Below are 27,206 nucleotides of genomic sequence, written 5' to 3'. Positions count from 1 at the left end.
TACTGTATTTTTAGATGTACAGACCTTGTACACAGGTGGACTTCCCACAGGTTTGAAATATGCTCTGATGCTGAGGCATAGGCCGGGACTTAGGGGTGATGGGGTTGGGGCAGAAGACACCACCTCTGAGGACTCTGACAAACCAAGCCTAAACCAAACTGTCAGACACCATCAGGCCTTTAATGAGCATTGGTGGCGAAAGTTTGCATGTGGTTTGTGTGGTGTGTCCTTCATTGTTGGCTGTAGTTGGATCTTGTCATCACTGTTTTGGCCAGTTGAGCATGTTGAGTCAGCGTAGAAAGAGTTGAGAACCGGAGCATGAAGAGAGAAACACAAGCAAATGGCACTTTCCAGAGGACAAACAGTGAGAGTAACATGTTTTTTTTTTTATTCCAGTACAAATACCAAGGTTTGATAACACTTTTTATAATAATAAAAGTTAAACATCTTTTTGCTGTGCCTTCATAATTGACAAATCATAAACTAATGAAGTATTTAGAGTTCTTCATCATTTATTAATAGATAAACACTATTTTGTAAGACACATATAAATAATTACTTGATCATAGTTCAGAAATTACGAAGTCATTCCTGCAGCTCCTAATCACAGCGTCCTGTTTCTGGCTCCACCCTCTGCTGCTTCCTCCAGTGTAGCCCAGTCTTATGTTTGATGTTCCCACCTGTGTGTTGTTTGTTACTCGTCCTTTCCCAGCCTATTTCTATTTATGTCTTTGGTATATGAAACTCTCATGTTTCAGTTTGCCTTTATCTGGTATCATTTGCTTCATTATCACTTTGCAGTGTTTGTTATTCACACCTACATTGTTGATGGTGGTCTGGTCTTCTGTCACAAATGGAGGCATGCAGTTGAGTGCAGTTTTCATAGGAGATGGGAGGTAATGGTGAGGTGGCAGAAGGTGATCATCAGTCAGCCTTGATGTACATACATGTATATGTATATACCTGGTGCACTGTGTGCACTGCCATTTGGTATTTAGCTCAGTTTTTTTCTTTCATCTTTCTTTGTAATATAAAGGACTACAATTCGGATGCATTTCTATCAGAGCGTCTTATTTTAAACTGTTAGCGGCTGTTTTTTGTACTCTAGCAGAAGAAAAAATAGTGAATCAATACACTCTATAACTGACTGGAGGATCTTCTATCTCTCTGGTTCTGTGATTATATAGTCTGCCTGCAACTACACAGTGTACAAAACAATCCACTTTGTTTAAAGGGTTAAAGGTTAAAAACAAAAACATGAGCTAGACTTGAATAACACCTTTTCTACTGAATAATGTCTGCTGAAATGGTTGAAATACACTTCCCTAATATGTAGCCATGTATCTGACTGTATTTCAGTAAGGTGAAAGCTGGCCTAAAGACTGCAAAGTGGTCAGGGTTCCTGTGCTGCTTGTCTCTCATCCTCCTCCCCTGCGTTCATCTTACAGTATTTCTCAATATCCATCTGTTAGCTAACATTATTCAAGCGCTTTCTCTCCCGCTGTCACCTTCACTCTCACCTGGCCCGAGCTGCATCTATTTAGCAGCCAGATGGAAGTCAGAACATGTTCTTTTATTGCAAAGTATTTTTTCAATGTGTCAAAATAAAGGCAGGGTGTACACTGCCATAGCATAACCTATGTGTGGGAAGCACTGGGTTTTAGTCTACACTTGGTCACAACAAGGCAGATAAATGATGCATAGTGTTACTTATTCACACTATGAGTTTAATGTGTCATAGTATATTATTGGTAATATAGATTCACCGTGTTGACATACAGTTGAATTTCATGACTGAAAATTTGGGCAAATCTGTGCTGTGAAGCTTATGTGGAAATGTACAAAACAGTTTGGGTCAGCAAACATTAGCTTCATTATATATTATTTATTTTGTTGCTGTCGGAGCAAAACCTCGTATCTCAATTTATTTATTTTTTTTGTTTTATCGGTTTTTGATATAATTTGAAAAGATCTGTTGCCCTTCACGTTATGTGTCAATTTCATCATGAATGAGCCAACAAAAATGGCCCAAAATCACTTGGAAAAAAGTCTGGTTCCATTGACTTACATTAATAGTAAAGTATGGTTTTTGCTTCTCCTGTAAAGTTGTCATTTTGGAGATACAAGGTTTTGTTCTGACAGCAGTGATATATTTATTACATTTTTCTTTTTAAATGACCCTGTTTTGGGTGAAATTCCACATAATTGCCTTTGTCCACATTATTTATTGAGTTAGGTGTTGGGTCAGGAGGTGGAGAGTGAATCTGAAGGTGCTACATGGCCGAATCTGAAAAATGACAAAATGAGGTCATCCAATTTCACCTTTATTGTATTTTTTTGACTAACGTGTGGAAAGTCTTTCAGAAGCGACTGCATGTGTTTTATAAATAGGGACGGTGTCTCCTGAGGCTCCATTACTGTAGTGTTGTACCAAAGTGGTGAAGTGGCCCCTGTTAACCTGCGTCACTGAAGCCAAAGAACAGTTTTTAATTTGCTTGTTGTGGGTTGGGTGTTGATATAAGAGCAGGTTAGACTGGAGTGCTGATGAAAGTCCTACCTACAGAAGATGTCCCAAATACAGAAAAGTTTTAAGGGTTATTCTTCCATACAACTGACCTGTCCACTTTGGCAACGTATCTAACTTAGTATCTGTCAACATACCTACATTTAGAGAATGATATTTATTTCAAATAACATTTATTTTGAATGAAAGTGAACAATGCTAACAGACCTAGCTTTGATTAGCCAGCATGTATTATGATTTCTCATTAAGCTGAATGAGATTTTTGCTAACATTCTATAAAGCTTGTCCAACCTCACAACGGTTGCTATGAAATAATGTATTTGTGAGTGGAGCATGGATAGATCAACTGGACTTATGCCTACTAGTCAGTTACTAGAACCATCACTTTACAGTTTCACTGTAAGCCCCGATAAGTTGAATTTACTTAAAAAATTTGAGGAAGCTGATTGCCTTAAAAGAATTAAGTAATGTGTAATGAAAACTTAGGCTAACATAAACACGTTTGTGCAACTCGTAAACTCTAATTATTTTAATTTAATGTCTTGAAATAGCAACTTAACTTAATATGTTTCATTAGGCAGTTGAGAATTTTTTTCTAATTAAGTGATTGACCACTTTTCCAAATACCAAAAAGTTAACCTTTACTGTGAACATGATCACTGACCAACACAAACAGCCACTCATCAGCAAAGAGAACAATAACCTTCACTCTTAGCCAACAACACAATGTCAGGCAGCTGAGTAAAGCATATATAAAAGAACATACACCTGAGGAAAGGCAGCCTAGGTGGAATGAAAGCACACTGACGGTGAGTAAAACAAATGGAAAGAAACACTCAATATGCAAATAGATGGAGCCAGGAGCCAATAGGAAAGAAATATATGTTTTATCTAACAAGATCGTGTTAAAAAAACACACGTTACTGTATTTTGCAGCTTACTTAGCTTCACTCAGTTTCACACATTTGTTCAGCAACTTTAATGAGAAAGAAACAATTAAAACCAACAGAAATGTCATCATTTCTCATGTGGGGTTTCAAAGTTGCCATAGCAATGGACTAAACTAAATAGCAATAAGTTAATTCAACTCAAAAATGCCATTTGAGTGTACAAAATCATCAAAAACTTTCCCTAAACTTAAAACTACCTAATAAGCAACATAAGCAGCTGCCTAGGGCCCTGCATCTGCCTGGGAGTCCCACCTTCAGGGTTATTACCATTAAGCACCATTGTGTTGTTTAAGAAAGGGGTTTCCAATCCCAGTGCTGATGCAACACTTTGTCTCATCGTGCACACCTGATTCAACTTAATAGCTAATTATCAAGTGCCTCGTTGGCTGGCCCAGGTGTGTACAGTGGAGAAAACACACTGTGACCCTTGGTCGAAGATATTTGAGCGAGGTGAAAAAAGTTAACTAGCTGATTATGTCTCAAAAAAGAAGATATGCTTCTGGAGCCAAAAATGTACAAGAAAAAAAAGATAAAAGTATGTTTTGTTTTTTGGTATTACGCCATTTGTTTTGGCTTGCAGACAACAATAAGTAATGGACCTGGGGTCTGTCTAAAAAAGTGGGTTCAACTGGACAGACTTTCTGACTTTCAGCTTCACCAAATCCAACAGATGCAATTAACTCATTTTACAACCATGCCTAACAACTTTCACTCTTAAGTGAGGGTTAAATATTCAAGCTGTGATTAATCCAGGTGTACATACTCAAGCTGTGATTAATCCAGGTTTAGATACACAGGCTGTAATTAATCCTCATGCACATGCACACAAAAGCCTGACGTTTATGATAAACAGCCAAATGTGGGAAACAGGTGGAGTTGCCAAAGAATGAAAAAGACTCAATACAAAAAAAAACAAACTACCTAAAAAATTGTAGAAAGTAAATCATTTATAACATAAAGAAGCAACATTGTCACCACTGCCACCACAGTTACGTCAAACTAAGCATAAAAATAGGTGTGGTGAGACAGAGTCCGTGATCCAGAATGCTGAGAAGGTGATCTGTAATTTAAACTGCAACTTATTAGATACACAAATAAGCATCACATCATCAGCAATATACAAATTAGCCAGATATAAATTAATTTGATTGAGCAAGCTTGTGGTAGTCATCATTATACTTTGGCCTTTAATTTTACAGTACATCATCTTGCATGATGGGAGAACACAAAAAATTCCTGCTTAGAGCCCCCAAAAGCTAGAGCAAGCCCCACAAAACAAGTCACCAATAAGACTAAACTAAAACGTCTACTGATAAAGCTGGCAAAAGTGGTCACAGACCTGTGCATATAGACAAAAGATAAATGTATGAAGTGGTTGATTTTTCAAAATATTAATTCAAATTGTTTTGTTCAGAATATTCAGTCATTTATTTTATACTGGTTTTGCGCATTTACATATTTGTTTTTTGTGCATTTGCATATTATTTTTATCTTAAACACATTGTGTGACATTGTCAATTGATGTATAATATAGTCCATCTTTTATTCTTTCTTAAGAGAATGTGAGTAGTAATTAAACTGGATGAGTGTAGCAGATTAGGTGAACCTCTCATCATGTGAGCTGTGTGTTTGTTTCTGTATTTAGTCCTTTGTGAGGACCAAATATGAGACCAATTGAAAATAAACTGTGGAACTGAGGCCATTTTTGTAGTCCTCACAAAAAAGCCACTTGACTTTTTTACCTTTTGTTTGCTGAGGTTAAGATTAGGGTTAGGTTAAGATGTATGTGTAGCATTACTTGGCTACAGTATTACATCAAAGATATGAACCCTCTAAAATCCCAGGCTTATTACATACTAAGGCTTATTATTCAGTAACTATAGGGACTTCAATGCAAACTGGCTGAGCTAGTCTTAGGTTATAGAAGTGTGTAATGAAGTTTTGGGCCCGCTGGTGAGCTCTGTCCATTTAGGGGGCTAATTCAAAATTGTATGTATGTTTGTATGTGTGTGAGCATGTGTGGTTGCATGTGCACACATGCATGCGACTGCGTATTTGATTGTTTTTCTGTGTGTGCATGTATATATTTTGCACCTTTGTGAGCAGTAATAAAAAGATGAGTGTACTTGAGCAGGTTAGCCCAACCTCCCAGTCACTATATGAGCAATATGTGCAATGTGTGTGTGTTCATGTGCTCTCACGCCTCACTACCTTTGCTGTGTTTTATGTTATGTTTAGGGCTCTGGCAGATATCCTGAGGCAGCAGGGTCCCGTCCCCATCTCCCAATATGAACAGGAGAACATGGCCACTGTTGAGGGATCACCTAAAGAAAGCAGCATGAAGAACCACTACACACCCATCCACAACAAAACCAATCACGGTATGGCACACACACGCTCCCACAACAAAAACAACCACTATATGGCATACATTGCAGTGGTCACCAACTCTGGTCCTGGAGATCTACCTTCCTGTGGACTGTAGTTTGAACCACAGTCTGCCACATCTTCTCCAGCTAATTAACAATTTCAGAAGTTCTTGATTGGCCGGATTAGAACAATTAGTGTAGGTAGGAGGAGGGTTGGTCACCGCTGCTGTGTAGCAACAAACCCAGCCATGCCACAGCATACACATCCATTCACAACCAAACCAATCATGATATGGCATACATACCCATTCACAACAAAACTAATGATGGGTTAGCTCCTGAGTGGCACAGCTATTTAAGCATTGGCCCTATTGTCAGATCATAAGTTTGAACAGAGTGGATCCATGAGGTGATAGATGCAAGGTGATAATGCTTTTACATTTTTACAGTTGTCTCGTTTTGGCAAGAGGAAGGGTGGCTTCCATGCGACTCAAGTTCTATTCACATCAGTGGGAAATTCTGGCCATTTTACCAGTCTATAGTAATTTATCCCCTTTCAATATTACAGCAAATTTGGCCATTTTTGTGATACCCAGGGTTTTGCGACTTTGAGGCTAAACACACATTTTCGGATAAGCTGATTTGAACAAAAACAGTTTTGTTTCAGGTCTGTTCAGCTGGCTGCCAGATTGTTCTGCACGGGCTGCTGTTGTTGTCCCAGGAGAAGGAGGACGGGTAAAGTGGATGACGCAAGACAGGAACTGTATCATTTTTCATCCCATTGACTTCGTCATGCGCTATCTTGGTTTACCTTATATATGATCCTAGGTTCAGTCCCTTGTGGCCAGAAGTCCAAGACAGCATAATTGGCCTTGCTTTCATTCTTTGGTCCCCCCTCTCCACAAGACACTTCATCATCACGCAACTAGCAATTGGTGTTCTCCCTCAATCACGTTGAAGTGTCCAATGATATTGCATTAGTGGCAGTTTGAAAAGATGCAGTGGCGCTTACGATAACTTTTTTAGGTTGCACATGCTAGTCTTCACCCTCCCATCTTCATAGTGTCATGTTATGTGGAGACCTAGCTAGCAGGGGGAACTGGTAATAACTAAATTGGGGAGGAAATTGGGTTAAAAATAATAAAAAAATAAACAATCACAGTAGGCCATGCATACCTTACACATACCCACAACAAAATCAAAGGAAAATATTCACACCCATCCACAACAAAACCAACAATGGTCCAACATACACATCTATTCACAACAAAACCAGTCCTAGTAAACATACATTGTACAAACAAACCCAATCATGAGATCGCATACACACCAGTTCACAGGAAAAACCTATCATGGTGCGGCATACACATTCATCCACAACAAAACCACTCAAACCAATTTAAAGCCTTAATATAGAGTTGGCAAACACATTAATAAAACTCCCAAGAAAAGGTGGAACCACAGATTTCTCGATCCAGCAGATGTAAGCACGACCTAAGCAGAGGAGTTTGTTATATCAATACACATATCTGGCAACCCACAACCTCTCAGTGAGTTAACTTGGCTCACGTTAGAAGAGTTTAAAGGCCTTTTTTCTTTCGGAATGCTTCAGATCTGTTTCAGAGTTATAAAAGCTTAAGAGCAGCCGTGAGACTTATGAACCACCAGTGTGGGCTTTAATTCTAAATCAAAGAGCGTTAATGTCATAAATGTAGAGTATCAAGTGCTGCATAGTGAAGAAGTGTGTGTGTCACTTACATCCACCTCAGCTGTGTAAATCAGAAGTGTGTGTGTGAGTGAGTGTGTGTGTGTGTGTGTGTGTGTGTGTGTGTGTGTGTGTGCGTGTATGTGAGAGAGAGAGAGATAGAGAAAGAGAGAGAGAGAGAGCTGATTTTGTATGTGTACTGAAGGGTTGCTGAGTGTCCTACTCCAATGTCCCAGTTTCCGTTACTTTATACTGCTGCTGTTGAGTGTCACAGCAACACACACACACATACACACACACACACACACACACACACACACACACATTAACAAAGCGTGTATCTTTGTGTATGAGGAACAGTGAGCATATGTGCCTGAATCAGACATTCCCCTTCTTAAGAATGTTTGTATGAGAGGGGAGTGTGTGTGTGTGTGTGTGTGTGTGTGTTTCACAAAAAACTGCAGCTTCTATTAAAAAAAGCTTTCACACACACATAAACACACCAATATACAGTACTCTGCAGAAACTGTTTATTTCATTTCTATTCAAAATCAAAATTAGTTACAAGTCATTCATTTTTCTAGAGATATATCTGTGGACATTAGATATGAGACTCCATTTGAATAAGGAAGGAGAAAGTCAAAGGGAACTAAGTAAAAAAGGAGTTACCAAAACTGACAACATATAAAACAATTAGGAATATATTGAACATATTCTGAAATATGAGCACTCACATCTCCACTGGGGTGGATTTATATTTCTTTTGTGCCTGTGTTATTGATTGTAACATAGATTGCAGTAGAGCTCAAATGTTTGGATCTATCTAGTTTTTTATTATTTTGAAGACCTTTTAATCTAAAATTGTGTTGCTAAGATATAGTTATATTTTACAAAGTCTCACCATATGTGGATCTTCTTCAAGCTTGTTGTATCCCTCATGGTTGCTCATGTATGTATTGAGTAAATGCTGAGTGTATGCCAATGCTGGATCAAGACAAAAGGAGGGCTTATCTAAAACACAAGATGGTTTTGAGTTGCTTCATCAATTTGGGCACTGCAGAATACCATATGCATTATTTCACTGTTTTTATGTCTTAAGTATACCTACTTAAGTGCTCAATGATTACCAAGTTGCACTGGATACTTATATACAGCATTTTGTGGTGTTCTGCATGGCTCAGTTCTGGGCACTCCATTATTGTTAAACAGTAAATTATTAAAGAGATATACATAAATAATAGTAAGAATAATATGAAAATAGCCAAAATAAGGGACCACCTGTATTAAATCCTGCAACGAGAAACTCTTTTATGTGTATGCATGTCCAAACTTTTGACTCAAGTTCCTTTCAGAGGACAAGCAAGAGGTGGAGATAAAGTGCTAAAGTGGCACCTAAGGAGCAGCTTAATAACCTGCAGTGGCATTCGCAGCTTGCGCTGATCCAGGACAGGAATGTGGTCCACTGCTGCGGAAATTCAGCCTCACGTGGACCTGAGAGTGGGTCACCATCAGCTCTGAATAAAGCTGCATCCTCTTTGTTAGCCAAACTAAGTTTAGGTTCCTCCGCAAAAACGATCCGTCTGCGTCTCTGTGTGGTAAAAATGAAATCCAGCGTCGTCAGAGCCAGAAATAGCTCTCATCTCAGAAACAAAAGAGAGGCTTAGGCTGGCTTTTAGTATTGTGCGTCTCTCCTTTTCAGCACCTGAATCTTTTATTCACAAGGTGTGCAAGGAATTTCTCTTGTGCAGGTGTCAACATTTTTTTTCTTTCAGTTCACTCACTTTTGGCAAGAATTGAGTTAATGAAAGAGTACAATAAACACCAACCGGTTTCTACACTCATTGCCCATTTCATCAGCTCTATTTACCATAGTGGATCTACAATTACAGAATGTAGTCCATCTGTTTCTCTGTATAATTTGTTAGCCCCCTCTTACTCTGTTCTTCAATGGTCAGGACCCCCACAGGACCACCACAGGGCAGGTACTATTTGGGTGGTGGAACATTATCAGCACTGCAGTAACACTGATGTGGTGGTGGTGTGTTAGTGTGTGTTGTGCTGTTCTGAGTGGATGAGACACAGCTGTGCTGCTGGAGTTTTTAAACACCTCAGTGTCACTGCTGGACTGGGAATAGTCCACCAACCAAAAATATCCAGCCAACAGCGTCCTGCGGGCAGCGTCCTGTGACCACTGATAAAGGACTAGACGATGACTAACACAAACTGTGCAGCAACAGATGAGCTATTGTCCCTGACTTTACATCTACAAGGTGGACCAACAAGATAGGACTATTAATGTCTAATAGAGTGGACAGTGAGTGGACAAAAAAAGTGGAGAGTTTAAAAACGCCAGTGGCACTGCTATGTTTAATCCACGCATACCAGCACAACACACATTAACATTCCACCACCACGTCAGTGTCACTGCAGTGCTGAGAATTATATACCACCCAAATAATACCTGCTCTGTGGAAGTTACTTATAAACAGTCCAAGTCATAAGTGGGGAAACAAGCCACAACTAAAAGCAATGGTTAGAAACAGGTTCCAAGGTGGAGCCTGGACTGTGGAGGAAAAGTCCACTATGGACTCGTCCAACTGCTGATCACCAGGAGAGGGGAAGTGTAGCATACATAAACGTTTTTCCATCCACCTCTTTGAAGCATATTTTGAAAATGTGCATAAAAATCTGGATGGAAAAGGCAGAAATGTGAGACAATGTCTAAATATTGCAAAAGACGTTTTAATGCTTGGATGAGGTGGATAAAAAAGCAAAAAACAGTGAAAGTATGTGTGTGGCACTATGTCCTCTCAGAACTGTTTGCTTGGGGGGAGCGTTCCCAGGAGCTTGGTGGGCAACACTGAAGTGGGACAGCGACTTCAGTCATAAATAAATGGGCCGTCTGGTGTCTCTTACAGCCAGTGGTGAACTGTGACTGTTAAAGCTAGGCCTCTAATTCAAGCTATAAATGCCAGACTTCGTCAAAACTTAAGGGAAAAAAAACCCTGAACGATGATGCTCATTTCTGCTAGCATCCCTATGGGATTCTAGCAGTTTGTTAGTGCTATGTCTTCTCTTTGGCTCTTGAAATCCAAATTAATAGGACAGCTCTACTAGGTAGCTATTTCTACCTAGATACCACAAAAAAAACAATTCCTAACTAGACATTTTTCTGCCTCGCGTATGAACAATTTGACCCTATTGTTTCCATCCCGAACTTACAATGCCTGAATTGACTTATTGATGTAATTATTGGTTTCTAAATGCTGGTAGTGAAGGAGTGAAAAAGTAGAAAGTACTGTAATGCTTTCAGAGTTTAAACACAATAATTCAGTTAAATGAACATGAAGTAAAAATTACAGACATGTATTTTTGTAGCTCTCAGAAACCATTAGACCTTCTCTGAAGGCCTAGAAGGCCCTGAGGGTTCCCTTCTACTTACAACCATGTACAGCTGACAGAGCGCTGTCAAAACTGCTCTACTGAGTGCTAATAAAGGCTCAAATCTCTCCAGTGTATAAGCCACACACACTGAGCGTGACTTGTCTCGTGCCTTGCAGCACAGAACTGTCACGTCATCATCAGGAATTCACACGAACTGTAGTTGATGCTAACAGTAATTCTTTTGCATGTTCTTTTACTTACACAAAGTGAACGAGGGAGCCATAAAAGGATAAAAGATAGTCACTTCTTTAACATGAGAGGAACAATAAAAATTGCACCATTTCATTAAAAAAATTGCACATTTTAAGCAAATTTCCTAATTTTTTAACGGAAGCCCTGCTCATGTTAAAAATGTGAGCATCTTTTCATCCTTTTTCGCTTCCCTTGCTCTCTCCGTGTTTCTCCCAGTTTGCTGATGGAAGGATTGATTGGCCTTTCGCAGGTAGCTGGCTTCCAACAGAGCGGCAACAATAGCGCTCTCAATATCTGCTGGAATGAGAGGTGTCGCTAACACATAGAAACGCATATAAACACGTCAGAGAAGCACTTCAGCCATCCTCCCTTATCATTCCACTCTTAGGATGCAGAGACGAGGCTAAATAGTCTTTAATGGGACACTTTATTCAACACACGTTCTGCCATAAACTCCCTCTCTACCCTTCGATCTGTCTCTCTTGCTCTCTTAGTGATTTAGACACATACGCACCACTTCAAAATGGCTGTTTTTTGTAGATACCTTTTATTGACCTTGGTGTCAAGAGCCCTGGTCAGCAAGCTCAATTACCATCCAATTAGATTTTCAAGTTTTTTGCTGCCTGCTGGAAGAGCAGGCAGAGGTTTCTGACCCCGCAAAGTATCTTTTATTACAGCTTCACTGAGTGTGTGTGTGTATGTGTCACTCTGAGAGCTTGTGGGAGAGTGACCTCTAAAAAACCTGTATAGGACCCAGAGTATACCCCTGCCTCACACCACAGAGCATGAATACTTAATGTGCTTCTTCATTTTGACCCCTGTCTCATTACACCTTTTGCCTGCTGGCTAAAAACACACTGAGGTTTTGGCAACTGTCAGGAAAATGAAGCTGTAACATTTTATTTGAAATACCGACATAAGGACTTCATAAGCTCTGAACAACAAGGGGAAAAAAATGACAAATTAAAGCTAAATCATAATAGATGTGTTCCTGTCCTTGGACGTGATATACCCTTTGAGGTAATGACAATGAGAAAAGCATGAGGAACCATTATCAACAAGAGGGAGTGTTGAGGGATTCTTTATCTGTGCATTTTACTGAATTTCAATACAAAACCATTTCCTTCATAAAACATCATGTCATATTGCCAATTCTAATGTAAGCTGTTCATAAATGCTCAACTATTGCCTTTTAAACATGTTAATCAATATTTATGCCTGTGCTATGTACGTGTCATTGTGCCTTATGTGGGTACACTTGAAGCTGAAGGTGAAGAATATCAAAATGAAAGTTAAAGATGAAGGAAAATTATTCAGAGAAAACTGCTTTAGTAGCTTCTCTGGAAGTTAACAGTTGGTGTGATGAATACAGAAGAATGTTTGCTGTGTTCCAGACGGTTAGGTGTAGTTCAGACGTTCTGCTGCAATTCATATGCTTTGGTGTAGGGCATGATTTGTCGCAGTTCAGATGATTTGATGTGGTTCATATGGTTGCTGTGGTTTAGAAGGTCTGCTGTGGTTCATAAGGTTTATTGTGATTCTTGCAGTTTGCTGTAGTTCTGATTGTTTGCTGTGTGTCAGGTAGTCTGATGGTTTTGTGTAGTTCAGTAGATTTGCTGTAGTTCAGATGGTTTGTTGCAATTTAGATGGCTTTCATGTGGTTTTGTGTATTTCAATAAGTTTGCGGAGGTTCAGATAGTTTCCTGTGGTTCAGATAGCTTGGTGAAGTTCAAAGGGTTTATTGTGGTGGATATGCTTTAGTGTAGTTTTAGTGTAGTTGTGTAGTTCTGAAGGTTTGGTGTAGTTCAGATGATTTGATGTGTTACAGATGGTATGATGTACTTCAGAAGGTTTGCTGACATTCACATATTTTCCTATGGTTCAGATGGCTTGGTGTATATCAGATGGTTTGTTGTGGTTCAGATGGTTTGATGTATTTTAGATGGTTTGAAGTGGTTTAGATGGGTTGTTGTATTTCAGATGGTTTGGTGTACTTCAGAAGGTTTGCTGACATTCAAGTAGTTTCTTGTGGTTCAGATGGCTTAGTGAAGTTCAGAGGGTTTACTGCGGTGGAGATGCTTTGGTGAAAATTAGATGGTTTGCTGTGGTTCAGATGATTTGGTGTAGTTCAGATGATTGAGTGTAGTTTAGAAGGTTTGCTGAGGTTCATATAGTTTCCTGTGGTTCAGATGGTTTGGTTTAGTTGTGATGGTTTGGTGTAGATGTGATGGTTTGGTGTAGCTCAGATGGTTTGGTTCAGTTGTGATGGTTTGGTGTAGTTCAGATGGTTTGGTTCAGTTGTGATGGTTTGGTGTAGTTCAGATGGTTAGGTTCAGTTGTGATGGTTTGGTGTAGTTCAGATGGTTTGGTTCAGTTGTGATGGTTTGGTGTAGTTCAGATGGTTAGGTTCAGTTGTGATGGTTTGGTGTAGTTCAGATGGTTTGATGTGGTTTAGATGGTTTGTTGTATTTCAGATTGTTTGGTATAGTTCAGATGGTGTGCTGTGGTTTGAAAAGTCAGAATATTTATTTCCAAAATTGAGGCAATGACAAAATGGAGCTTAGAAACCACTTTCTTTCTTACTTATTTCTTGAAGGTCAGATGAGGTTCAGAAAAGTTGATGTTGTCCAGATGGTTTGCTGTGATTTCTGTGGTTTGTTGTGGTTCAGATTGTTTGGTGCAGTTCAATACTTTTTTAAGTTTTTTATACTCACTGCTTCATATTTTTTTCCACACACAGACTGTGCTCTTGTAATGATGCAAAGTGACTGAAATTTCTTCCTCATGCTACATCTGAAAGAGTTTTTTTCTTCCCTTTAGGGCATCATGGGAAGGATAATTTCCGCAGTGGTCAGGACATGCACAACTTCATCTCCTCTGGGTTTGTCACGCTGGGTAGAGGACACCTGAAAGGTACCTGCCTCTGTCTACGTCTCTGGATCACTTTAATAAACAAAAGCACACTTGAAGGTGTTGAATAACTCTGGAGTCCAGCAGAGATGAATCAGTAGAGCTCAATTAAAAGTTACACTGGCCTTTGGTTTACACTGCAGACCAACCAAGGGCCTAAATTAATTGCTTTTTACAGCACACCTCTTTCAGAAGGCCTGGGGGAAAGACAGCAACCGGAGGACGAGAGGGGAAGAAAGAGAGTTACATAGAAGGAAGGAGGGAGGGAGAGAAAGAAAGAGATACACAAAAAAAAATAAATTAATAAAAAAAAATGTGAAATGAGATACTTATATTGGCAAATGGCAAAAAAATCTGACAAGTTTTGAAAGTGGAATATTTTTGCAGTTTTTTGCCAGGACTTCATTTGTGCAGACTTACAGGGCCTTCGATGCTGTATTTTACCATGAAAGACTCTAGTTTTCAAACTTTATGCTGGTAACAATCTGGATAGTTGTTTTCTTCTTCGGCCTGGAGAGCAGAATGTCTGTTATTTCCATTAACAATCTAAAAGGTTGACTTGTCAAACCACAGTTCATGTTTCTACTGTTCATCAGTCCATTTTAGAAGAGCTTGAACTCAGAGGAGTCAACAGTGTTTCTAGATGTTGTTGACATATGGCTTCCTCTATGTATAATACAGTCTAAACTCGTCTAAACTCTGTGTAAGTCTGTTTATCTCATCCAAGTCTCTTGATAAGACTATATTGCTGTAATCTGAGACCCAAAATGAGTTAATTAAGCTGAATTAAGCCAAATTAAGCCATCTTGTGCCAGGTCTGCATACCAAATGAACCAACAGAAAATTCAACTTCTGCATTCATCTTTCAGATCTGAACTTAGAAGTAAGACCTCACTGTAGGAGGGGACTACTTGTTGAAGCTAATCAATAAGCCCTAATTTAATGCCAAAAGTATTGATACAATATTTGATTGACACAACAGTCATAAAAACTTGATGAGTGACTTTTTGTGCTTGTTTTGTGCCATTAGTGACTTAAAATAAGGGTATGTTTCTAAGTGAGACTTATGAAGGTAATAGTTCTTTAAAAACAAAATAATCTTACACAAGTGAGACAAGTGATCTTATCAGAAAAACAAAGATTTATTGCCATTATTTGATAATTTCACTTGCTAAAGTTTTGTTTTATGCAGTGTAGAGACAAAATGAGACAAGTACCCAGAGGGTAACATTTTCTTTTATAGTCCCTCAAGCTCCAGTTATTAACCAGGTAAGTATGAGAAGAAATCCCAAAGTACTAGGTAATTATTTTGGATCATTTCTGTTGGGCAATATAATGATGTTTTAAGACAGTCTAGCTAAATTACACTGAATCACACTTATTACTCAAAACATCCATTAGATACGTTACTTTGTCTTGTATCAGCTTAATAACTACAACCTGTTCATAATTTCAGTGTGATTTAGTTATAGGCACTTACCAACTTTTTACCCAAAACAATTACACAGTACATTTGAGTGTGTTACCCACATTTACTCGAATAATATTTAGAACCTGATGGGCATGTCAGTGTAATTTAGATAAACTGTTTCAGGACTTGGCATCATTTTACCTAAAATGCTTTTTGGAAACAGGCCACATTTCACAAAAAGCACCTTTAGTGTTAAGATCATCATAACTGGTAGAGAGAGTGTTCAGTCTGATGCTTCCTCTACCATTTAAAATTCAAGATGCTTTTGGGAAACGTAGCTCTAGTTAAGACCTTGAACTTGAGGGACTGTAAAAGAAAAAGAAGCTGTGAGAAAGAGGGATAAAAAACATAGAAACTAAGTGAGAGAGAGAGAGAGAGTGAGAGAGAGACAAAAAGAAAAAAAAAAAAACAAGACTATGTCCCACAAACATTTTGTCCTTTCTCTAAGCATTTGCTGGGGTTACATGAGTATGTGTGTGTGTGTGTGTGTGTATAGAGAGAGAGAATCATGTTGACAGCGCAATAATGATGTTTCGTAGAGCTAATTAACAGACTGAAACAGCTTGTCAGAGTTAAAGGGGTTTTGCCAAACATGTTTTCTCTCTCTCTCTCTCTTTCATTGTCTCTATTGTCTATGGTGAGCTCCCACAGAAGAAGTGAATGCCAATACATTATCATCAGCACACAGACTTACAACAAAGAGAGAGACAGAAACAGTGAGAGAGATAATGTATGTATATATATATATATATATATATATATATATATATATATATGTATATATATATATATATATAGAGAGAGAGAGAGAGAGTTGTGCTGTACAATCAGCACCCTCACTAGCTCTGAGCTGTAATGTAGAAGGTTCTACTGTACTTTAGCCACTCAGCCGCACACAACTATACGCATGCTATATATACACAATATATCTAAAGGTATGTAGACACCTGCTCATCCAGTATTTCTTCTGAAGTCAAGAATATTAATAGCAAGCGTGTCCCCCTTTTGCTGCACTGTAGAAAATCTGGATTTTTAACTTAAAAAAGTTAGTGCCCGGACTGCCTTAAAAAGTTTGAGTTATTTGAACTTCAAATAATAAGTAGATGGGGCATAAAAACACAGATTCCTATTTTGGTAACTTTTCAAAATTCAGTTGACTCAAAATTTTAAGGCATCTGAACACTAACTTTTTACTAAACGTTTACGCTAAAATTATTTTTACAGCGTGCAGTAACAGCCTCTACTCTTCTGGGAAAGCTTTACACTAGATGTTTGCTGTGACTAGATTCCTGTGAGAATATGATTTCAATGAGCATAAAGAGCATTAGTGAGGTCAAGTACTGATGATGGATGATCAGTTCTGGATATCAAACTCCACTCCAACTCATCTGGCCAACACTTTACGTTGATCATACTGAGCATGTGGCTACTCCAGTGTCTCCTATTCTACTGGTCAATGCTTTTCTATGAAGATTGTTCAAGTGGGTTTGAGCTTCAGAACGGGATAAACGCTAAACTGTGCAATGCTATAAACCAGGTCTGAAGTCCGAAAACCCTGCTAAAGCATATGGTACAAGTCAAAACTTTGTTTTTAACAAAAATAATCATGCTTTCTTTTACAGTTTACAATAACTTAAATATTACTTAACACAGCGCTGCCCAAGATTTGGCCAACGAAGGCATTTGATTTTGCCCACTAGAAAGTTACTTGAACCTCACTCCCTCACCTAATCAAAGAATTAACATAATTTTATACTTTATATAATTTATTAAAACTATATTTTCCTTTTAAATGGTGTCTTTTCTGTATTTCATTAATAAAATATTGCGGAATGTTATATATTTTCAAAAACTAGATTGAGGCCTACCTATTTTTTTTTTATGTGTGTGTATTGTTTTCTTTTTGAGCGCCCCTGATTTAACTTATTTAACATATATTTGTGTCAATGTCAGCTCTCGTCAGCACTCAAGTCATTTAGCTGGGCCTAAAAGTGAATCTTTGGGCTAAAAGTGTTTCAATAGGTATTTTTAACAATAGAGTGGAAAAGAAAATTGTCAAATCATTATTTAGGCAAAATTAATCAGGGAAGACACTTTGATGAACATGAAGCTGAGTGTTGAAGCTAAATATGCCAAAGGTTGCTGTGTTTTCTTGTCAAAATCTGTACAGGTGGTTTTTCTTACTTAGATGAAAAACAACAGTGAGATTATTTACATTTCAAAAGATGCCAAGGTGTTCTGAAACCTTTGACTGGCACTGTATGTCATCTGTCATTATGTTAGTATGCATTGCCGTTGTCAGACGGAGCAGACTATCTTGTTGCATCTTGAGTTTTATTCTCCACTTGCTGGCCCCGTCAGAGGTCATGAAGTTTGAAGTTGCGTTTAATAAAATGGGTGGGAGTTTGTAGTTTAACAAGTTGCTTAAATCTTTGCTTATTCATCTTCACACCAAGTCCCGGCGGTTCATGCAAATGGGCCTTAATCTGCTTCTGCACTTAAATCCTCCTGATTTAATTCCATTCTAGCAGCTCTCCCGTGGCCACGGAGCAATGGGGTGAACCACACACATACACTCTCTCGCTCACACTCTCACACACGCTCTGATGGTTTTAGCTGACTCTGGAGCACTGCTTTGCGTTAAAACTGCTGGGTGTAATGATAGCGGACAGGCTGAGGCTAATTGTTTATAGTCAAATAACACCAAAGTGTGTTGTAATGAAAAAGGACATCAAACTGCTGTGTATAAATATGTATGTGTTTGTGTTTTTTGTATTTATGAGCCTGGATGCATGCGCAGCGTGTCATAACTGATCAATGTGGATGTGTAAACATGTCTTTAAGTCTATCAGACTGACTGCCTTGCTAATTTGACCAACTTCCAAGCTCAACTTCTGAGCATCGGCTTTCTTCAAAGGACTGATGTACCACATAACCTGTTTGACTGAATTTATTTGATGATTAATAAATGTTTATATATTGTAATGAAGTTTTGCAGTTAAAAAATAAATACAACAAGACTGATATTGGTCCGTACCACCATGACCAACTGGGGGACCATGGTCCTGTTATCCGGTCTATGTCAGGCCACAACATAAAAAAAGTGGCATCTGTGCTCTCCCAGTTCCCCAACTACACAATTTGAACAAACATATTGGGACACAGCTGTTAATGTTTGAATTCAGGTGTTTCATTCAGTCTCATTGCCACAGGTTTATGAAATCCAGCACAGAGCCCTGACCTCCACCCCAGCAAACACCTTTAAGATGAACTAGAACAGATATTTGAGCCAGGCCCTCTCGTCCAACATCAATGTCTGACCTCACAAATGCTTTTCTGGATTAATGGGCATAAATTCCCACAGGCACACTTCAAAATCTTGTTGAAAGCTTTGCAGAAGAGTGGAAGCTGTTATAGCTGCAAAGGGGGACCAACTCCATATTATGCCATACATCTATCATATATGCCAATGGATTTAGAATGGGATGTCATATAAGCCCCTGTAGGTGCAATGTGTAGGTGTCCCGATACTTTTGTCCATATAGCATATATGTACCCACCAGTGTTATGATAATAACAGATTTGTTTTATTTTCTTCAAGTATTCTCAAGCAGAGCAAAGTCATTAGGAGGGAAAATAAATGGAACAGTAGAGGAGAAAATGGGAAAATAACAAACAAAACAAAACTAAACTTAGATTAGGGGAAACTAACTTACATAACCAAACAAAAGAAAAGCAAAGACAAATACAGCCTAATTTAGTAAATTTGTCTAATTTGACTAAAGCAAGCCAGGAAAAAACAAATGGTAACAAAAGTAACTCTCTCTTCCTTATAAGAGACCCTATATGTAAGAGGTATGTAACTAAGCAGCCACATTGACTCAGTATTTACCGTTTGCTTTAAATGCTTTATCAACACACTGTAAACTATCTTTATGAAAATCTCAACAAACAGGCAACAAAGCAACAGTAAGTTGTACACTCTCTGACTGAAATTTTCCAAAAATTGGTTGGGGAAATGGGAATGCAACGGAACGCAACCACATCAGAAGCAAAGCACTGCCGCTTCCTCCTGAAAACATCCTTTTTAAAGATGGCTCCCCCTGATAAAGATCAGCCCTGTGCATTTCCGTTCTCCTTGCATCATTGAAGAAGACAGACACACACTACATAGAAAAAGTACAAATTAGGACCCTTGGCGTCATAACAGGCCACAGGTTGAAAAACTCTGGGCTACACAGTTGAGAGTTTATTAATATATTAGTATATCATGTTGTGGTGTAAAGTGGTGTTGAAGTTGCTGATGAACTTTTATCCCCTATTCTAGAATCTAGGCGTGTTTATTGAGGTTATTACAAATATGAATGCTTGTAGTGTTTCCTTGTAGAGTTCCACAAGGTTCTATTTTAGGGCCACTGCTTTTCCCATTCTACATCCTGCCTCTAAAAATGTGATCAAGAAACATGAGATACATTTCCACAGATATGCTGGAGATACACAATTATACATTTGCATTCCCTCTAAAGTAAAGACTCTGCCGACATGCTGAGAAATGATCAGTTGTCATTTCTCAGTGGATGTGACAAAATTATGTGCAGCTTATTCAGGGCAAGCTAGAAACTGATATAAGAGAAATACATTTCTGTTGTTATGCTTCTAAACTGTAGAGTTTGTGACCTTATTATTGTTTCCTTTTGTAGTATATAAAAGTGTTTATTCTGCTTGTTTATGGACAAATATCTCTTATTCGAGTGTATGTTTATTGAGTGCTGTCTCTTTAGCTGAGGTTGTGCTGAATCTGTAGATCAAGTTATAAAATTTGATGTTACTATAATATAATATAAAACCATAAAATATGCAAAAATAGAAAAACCTGAATGTAGGTGTGAAAAGGTTAAAATTTGTAACATGATTTGTTTTATGTTTCTTGCAGCCCAGCACTCTGTGGATGACCTGGGTGGGCTGTCCTGGCCGGGAGAGCTGGACGTTCCTCTGTCTTACAGTATGTAACTCTCTATTCTCAAAGCAGGTCCTACCAATTCCTCACCAAAACCATAGCTCTAAACACTTTCCTGGTGACTAACCAACACTGCATTTTAAGGTTTGATCTGTAGATGTTGTAGAGCTCTGTAAAAAGAAAAAAAGCTGCAATGGGTTTGTTTTTGAAGGTTTAAGTTGTACACTAATTAGGGCAGTTTCCAACTTCACTAAGCACTGGAACCTTTAGCATGAGAAATTTGGAATTGTGTGTTTTTCATCGACCATCGGTCCAGTACCAAAGGTTCTTGTCTTATGGTTTTTGGTACCTGCTTAGATTGGTATCAAGACATAATGGTACTTGTCTGTCTGGTAACACTTGCAGCCAAAACCAGCAACAAGATAACACATTGTTTACTTTATATATATCCAGGTGAGGATAAAGTCTGTTACACTAGTACATCACCGATAACCAGACCATAAACTAGGATGCTATGCTGATGGGACATTACTTTTAGAATTACAACTTTGTAAAGATAACGGGACACAAGAAGGGTAGGAAGCTAATACTATTAGCATTTATGCTAACCTCTGCAGGACAAGACTTGCTGAGAAAATATAAGCTTTGCTTGATTCTACAGATGATTCTATGTAATTGTTGACAAGTGTGTATGGACAACAGTGCATTATATTGTTTCATATCAGCCAGTAAGTCAAGCTGCCTAACAAGCAATGTAGCTAATTAGCCAAATTGGATGCTTTAAAGTGGCATAACATGACAAAAAAAATGAATATATTGCTAATCCCAGATATTATGACGGCTGCAGCTGTCTGAAACAATTGAAATGAACCAGAACTAGAACTGTTGCATTGTTTCTCATTTGGGTTATGCACTGTGTATTGTTTGTTAATCATTATCATGATGTCAAGCTTTTAAATATTGATAACTCTGAAGACAAACACATGCAAATTAGCCCTCTAATTAATCTAATCAGTTTTTACTGTACTGTGACCATCTTGACCAGTCAGTTTCTGTTTCTGTGGGAAGTTATTCATGTTATCCCCTAAGATTAATTCAAATTCTTTAAGATCTTCAACCATGTGCAGTGATTACGTATATATATATATATATATATTGTGCGCAGTGATTACGTATATATATATATATATATATATATAATGTGTGTGTGTTCACTTTGAGCTATAATGCTGACGCTTACAGTTGCTGTTCCTCAATTTCATTAAGTCCGCTTGTAGGCGTTTGTCTAAAGCCGTTTTTTTGCCCTAATTGCCTCCCACTTTCTCAGTGCAGCTTCAGTAACTCCCCTGTTGGGCCTCCAGAAACACCAGAGATTAAGTTCATTAGTGTTGCTCAAGGAGTTTTAGGCACTACAGCATCACAGAGCATCTTAATCACAGTTGTTAAGTGAGGAATATCCACATTCTACACCAATTTCTTTTGGGAAGGAGATTAGGCTGAATGAATGGGTCTGTTTGTGTCCCCCTGCTGCAGTATATAACGCCTTAACAACTTGACTCAACTCATCTTGGAATTAAATGGTGGTTTTAACAAACAACTCGCAGTTGTTGGGTGCTGAGTGTGCCTTTGGGTACAAAATACTTGAATTATGAATATTAAATTATATTAAGTTAAATTTTGTCCCACGTGGTTAATCTTCAAAGACATAAAAAAATACTGAATTACAAAATCACACCTTTCTAACAGATACTGCATTATATAAACCTTAAATTTCAAGCCAAACAAAGCCACTTTCAATGAAAACACAGGAAAGCTAATGAGGCACATAGACAAAAGTGTGGGAAACCTAATCTAAAGAATCAAAGTAAATATTAATTTTTCATTTTCAGTATTTTCTGCATGTCTGTTCCGTACAGCTTATAACTATTATATTTTAAATTAGATTTATTAACACAACTTTATATTCAAATATAAATTCAGATATAAAAGAGGTCATAAGCTAATTTAACAAGCCATCAGTCTTGGAAAGACTAATTCAATTAAAATGCATGTATATATATATATATATATATATATATATATATATATATGTTTATGTGGCTCATTTCTGTCTTACTATTATGTTAAATAGACTTCAATACTTTAAATGAATTTTCTAAACATTTGGACAGCCTATAATCTACAGTGTTTCCATAATTACTGAATCATGGAAGGAGCCTTGTTAACTTGGTTACTGTTGTATACTGTAGTCTACTTCACTGCGAGAACCGGTGATGTTATATTTTAATGGCAGTTATTATCTGCTTTCACTACAAGCCTGTATCAGCACCGCAGACTACCTCAGCCATGTTTAACATGATCAAAGCCAAATGCCTTGTCATAGTACAGCCGCTGTCTCTCTTGTTTCACAAGACACAGCACCTGAGAGAGTGACTGACTGGCTGTATGCGTGTGTGTGTGTCCTCACACAGCCTCCTGTCTGAGTGATTTACATCTCTGGGATCAATCATCCGCTCTAGTCGTTAGTAATTAGCACTTCTTTCGTTTTAAGCAGAGCTCCAAGAGGGTCATGGTCTGGCGAGGCTTAATCTTTTCCCTGCTCTTATCTTCATTCTTAAAAATGAAAGTTTCAAAATGGTTCTTGGCTTGGATTCTAGGAAGAACACTTTAATTGGTAAAGAATCTTTACATGTATGTGGAGGTTCTTTTTTCCTATTAAACTGAGCATCTTGCTGGTTGTCAATTCAGAAGCGAAGGTACCTGAAATTATTTTCGGCATGGACATGTTCTTCCTTGCCACAGTGAAACATATTGACGTGTTGAATCAGAGTTTTCTATGTGTTAGTGTGTTCTATCACTATATAAGAGATGCCTGAGCCTTAATTTAATGTTGATCCACTGTGATTTTTTTTAAGTGAGTATGTGAGATCGTTCAGAGCGCAATAGGCTTCTGTATTAAAATAATTAATGCACTTATTCTAAGTGCTTTGTTTATTCAGAGTAACAATAAAACACTACTGATGTCATTTATATTCATATTCATGTGTTTTGTTTTGTTCTAATGTGTAGCTAGTGAGGTCTGTTTTCATCTTTGTTAGATCACATTCTTTACGTATGAAATGCATCACTTCCACAAAGATTCTTTAAAGAACCATCTATTGAAAGGTTCTTTAGAGAATCAAAAGTGGTTCTTCTATGGCGTCGATCCAAACAAAGCTTTTTGAGACCTTTATTTTTAGGAGTATATGCTGGTGATGTTGTGGGTTTGAACTATTCCTTCAACATAAGTTTGTAGTATAAGAACAGACTCTAGGACTGTAGGAAGGGAAATTTGGGCTGGAGTTAAACCAGAAAGCAAAGGGCATAAACTGATATAACAATACAAACATTACATCATCTGTCATGACAATTACTGGTAATGTTAATACAACACTGTTATATTACTGAACAAAACCTGTCAAGACTCACATGACAGCTAATGCCATGACATGTTTATGGCATGCTTATATCAGTGTTATGTAGCATAACATAATATATCAAGTAGTGTTACCGAATTAGTATTAAACGTTAAAATAATTCACCAAGTTGTCAATCCCGACTGAGATTTATGTTTCATCCACAATGGAACTTGAACTTGGACCACTGAGTTGGCAAAGGCATATGAATTTGGCTGTAAGAAACAAAGTATCTGACATATCTAACAAATACAGTTCATGCTGAAAGTCTGTTGGAAATCACCTCAGTAAATTCTGACCATGTTGTGAAATCCAGAGTGGCCGGCAGCCTCTGCTGTGGAGTTTAGAGGGTTCCAGGATTTTTTTTCTGCCAAGAACACTTAAAGTAAGGCTGTCTTTTCTTAATTCGACTGATTTTTCCTAACTCAACTGAATGGATGAATTCCTGCAGTTAGAATGAAATTTGTCAGCCTTTGCTTTGCTAATATCATCAAAGTTCATTTTTTATGACTTTTGCTAAAGTTGGCACTGGATAGAAGGTTCATAAATCATTGCTGTAAGACTTTTCACCTCGAATTGTACAAAATTGCTTCCATAACATATATCACAGTGTCAAGAAGATGACACTTGTAGCTGTAATATGGCTGAAGATATGCATAAGAATCATATTGGCAGTGGATAATTATCACCTAGATGGTGCCAGAGACAGCAAACAAATGGGATCTCTCTGGAATTCAACATATGCCTCAGTGATAATGGTGTAACCGAGGCCACAGGCAATCCACTTATTGATTTTGACACTTCAGTGATAAGGTGGTTTGCAGTACGAACGTGCTTCACTCAGTCACAGAGTAAACGTGTTTGGAACAGTGCACAGATTCTGTGCTGAAAGTGCAGGTACAGGGAATAGTTCAGACATGAATATCACTTAGCTTGCAGTAGAAAACACGACCAAACAGTTTTGGCAAAAGTAGATCTCTCTGTATGCTTGTATTAAGAATCACATTTTTTACCAAGTCTAATTTTATGCATGACACTATTTGTTGCTGTGCTGTGAATAAAGGGGGTTGTGCATTGCGTTAGACATTGCCAACTCTCGCTAGTCTAACCACCTGTGTATGCAAATTGCTTTGCTAAGCATCTGTGAGATGCTTCATTTTAACCTCAAACTGTTAGATGCTTCAGGTAGAGCAATATGTTTAGGGCACTAAGCGTAAAGAGTTGCATTACAGGCCAAAAGTTTGTAAAGAAGACTAGTTTTGCTGGACTATATATATATATATATATATATATATATATATATATATATATATATATAGTGTCATTTAGATGGATGCTCAAATTTAAACACTGTAAAAAACATTTTGGGGTATTAACTTGCAAAAGTTCGTATCCAGGCTGCCTTAAAATTTTGAGTTATTTGAATTTCCCAAAATCATTTGATAGGGTGTAAAACACAGATCCTTGTTTCATTAACTTGCTGTTCTAAATTCAGTTAACTCATAATGTAAAGGCTTTTTTTAAGGGTTCTTTAGTTAAGGAAATGGTTCTACGTAGATCCATGATTTCTAGAACTGTTGCATCCTTAAATGATTCTTTGTATTTTTTTTTAATGGTTCTATATAACACCGAAAAGGGTTCTGCTATTATTACAATGTCAAGCTAGTGCTATGTAGAACTATTTTCATAAAGGTTCTATACCGAACGACAAACAACACATTCTCCATCAATCTGAAGAACCATTTCAACATGAGAAGAAACATTGCGAAGAAGCATGAAATGGTTCTATACAGAGCTCATGGTCCTAAATAGAACCATTGTCTTCACTAAAGATCCCTTGTAGAACCATCTTTAAGTGTGTACCAGCCGTATGCCAAAGCTGACACAGATGAATGTCAAAACTGTCGCTCAGTTTAGGATCAGATTTGATCATATGCAGCTTTGATGAATAAGAGCCGTTGTGTTGTGTTCGCAATTTGGCTTATGAAACCTTACAAATCACTGCTTGCTTACATACATTTGGCTTGTAGAGTATTATTTCTGTCCAATCTATTACACTGTAACACTCCTCCATCGGGTCCAGCCTACCTGTCCGTCTCTCTGTCGTCACGGTGATCCATCACCGGGGTCAGCCCCGGAGACTAACTGATGGTGGACCGGCGCAGATTTATTTGACAGCGTTGCTGTGGAGAGGCCACCCGGTAACGGCCCGGGCCAATCCACACCATCCATCTAAATGACACGGCTGACAGTGATCAAGGGTCTCCCTTTCTGGCAGAGCTCACGGCCATCAGGCCTGTTCATTCGCTTTCAGTGTAGTGCGTTATTTGGCAGGAGAGTGAAAGCTTTCTCTCTGTGTTTGGAGCAGTGGTGGTAATTCAGTGCGCTGTGGGGGGCTGCAGCAGCAGCGGCTCTGCCTAAACATCTGTTTGCTCTGTGGATGAAAATCAAAGAGTGGATCGAGTGATTGAGATTTGAAATGCAGATGCAGGTCTTTTTGAAAAGGGCAACAGTCCCACTGAGAACACGCCGAGCGCACTTTCATTTTCCACCAAAATTTTGACAAATACAGTCGTATATATTGCTCGTGTTTTGCACAAATCTCTTGCTTGTTTTTTGACAAATAGCCTCGTAAATATTCATCGTGTTTTGCACAAATCCCTTCCTTGTTTTTAAATTCAATTTTCAACTTCTTTCTTTCTGATCTTAGACAAAGTGATCTATGACACCCCACTCACATGCACAATGTCAGCCCCCAGAAGGAATCAATCTTCTCTACCTCTGCCCTTGAAGTCTTGGGAGAATACTGGTGGTTGTAACATTTGGGTGAGAAAAAAAGGAGGTGAAACCTCCCAAATCTCAGCTGTCCATCAACCACAGTCCTCAATGTCTGCTCTTTCTCTCTCTCTCTCTCTCTCTCTCTCTCTCTCTCTCTCTCTCTCTCTCTCTCTCTCTCTGACCCGTTTTCCCTCTTCTCCTGAGGGACATGGCTGCATTTCAAACCTTCATCTAAATCAGCTTCCAGTCTGATCACTTCAATCACATGTTGTTCTCCTTGTTGTAGAGGTAAATTAGGACATGCAGAAATGAACTCGTCCACTAGCTAAGCCTCTGTTTGCTTCTCTCTGTTGTTGTTTTCTGGTTTGTCATAGTGGTGATCTATATGGCAAGTATGATGGGGAAAATGACAACAAATCCCTTAACTTCACTAACTTGCTACAGTAGCTTC

At 38.3% G+C, this 27,206-nt stretch overlaps 1 protein-coding gene across 4 annotated transcripts in view; it reads left to right on the top strand.

The window, feature by feature from the left end:
* The window catches only part of LOC118805344 (protein shisa-6-like), a 158,361-nt gene that overhangs the window by 15,467 nt on the left and 115,688 nt on the right, over positions 1–27,206 (top strand). For 2 of the 4 annotated variants that reach the window (XM_036566075.1, XM_036566076.1), the window contains exons 2-3: positions 5,713–5,855; positions 14,005–14,097. In XM_036566075.1, coding sequence (XP_036421968.1) covers positions 5,713–5,855; positions 14,005–14,097 — 236 coding nt within the window. Of the gene's footprint in view, positions 1–5,712; positions 5,856–14,004; positions 14,098–20,498; positions 20,568–27,206 lie in introns of all 4 variants that reach the window. The other 2 variants (XM_036566073.1, XM_036566077.1) reach the window with 2 other exon arrangements.

This window comes from Colossoma macropomum, unplaced genomic scaffold, assembly GCF_904425465.1.
Source record: "Colossoma macropomum unplaced genomic scaffold, Colossoma_macropomum, whole genome shotgun sequence".
Classification (NCBI taxonomy): Eukaryota; Metazoa; Chordata; class Actinopteri; order Characiformes; family Serrasalmidae; genus Colossoma; species Colossoma macropomum.
Note: the sequence above shows the minus strand (reverse complement) of the source record. Positions and strands in the feature narration are given on the sequence as shown.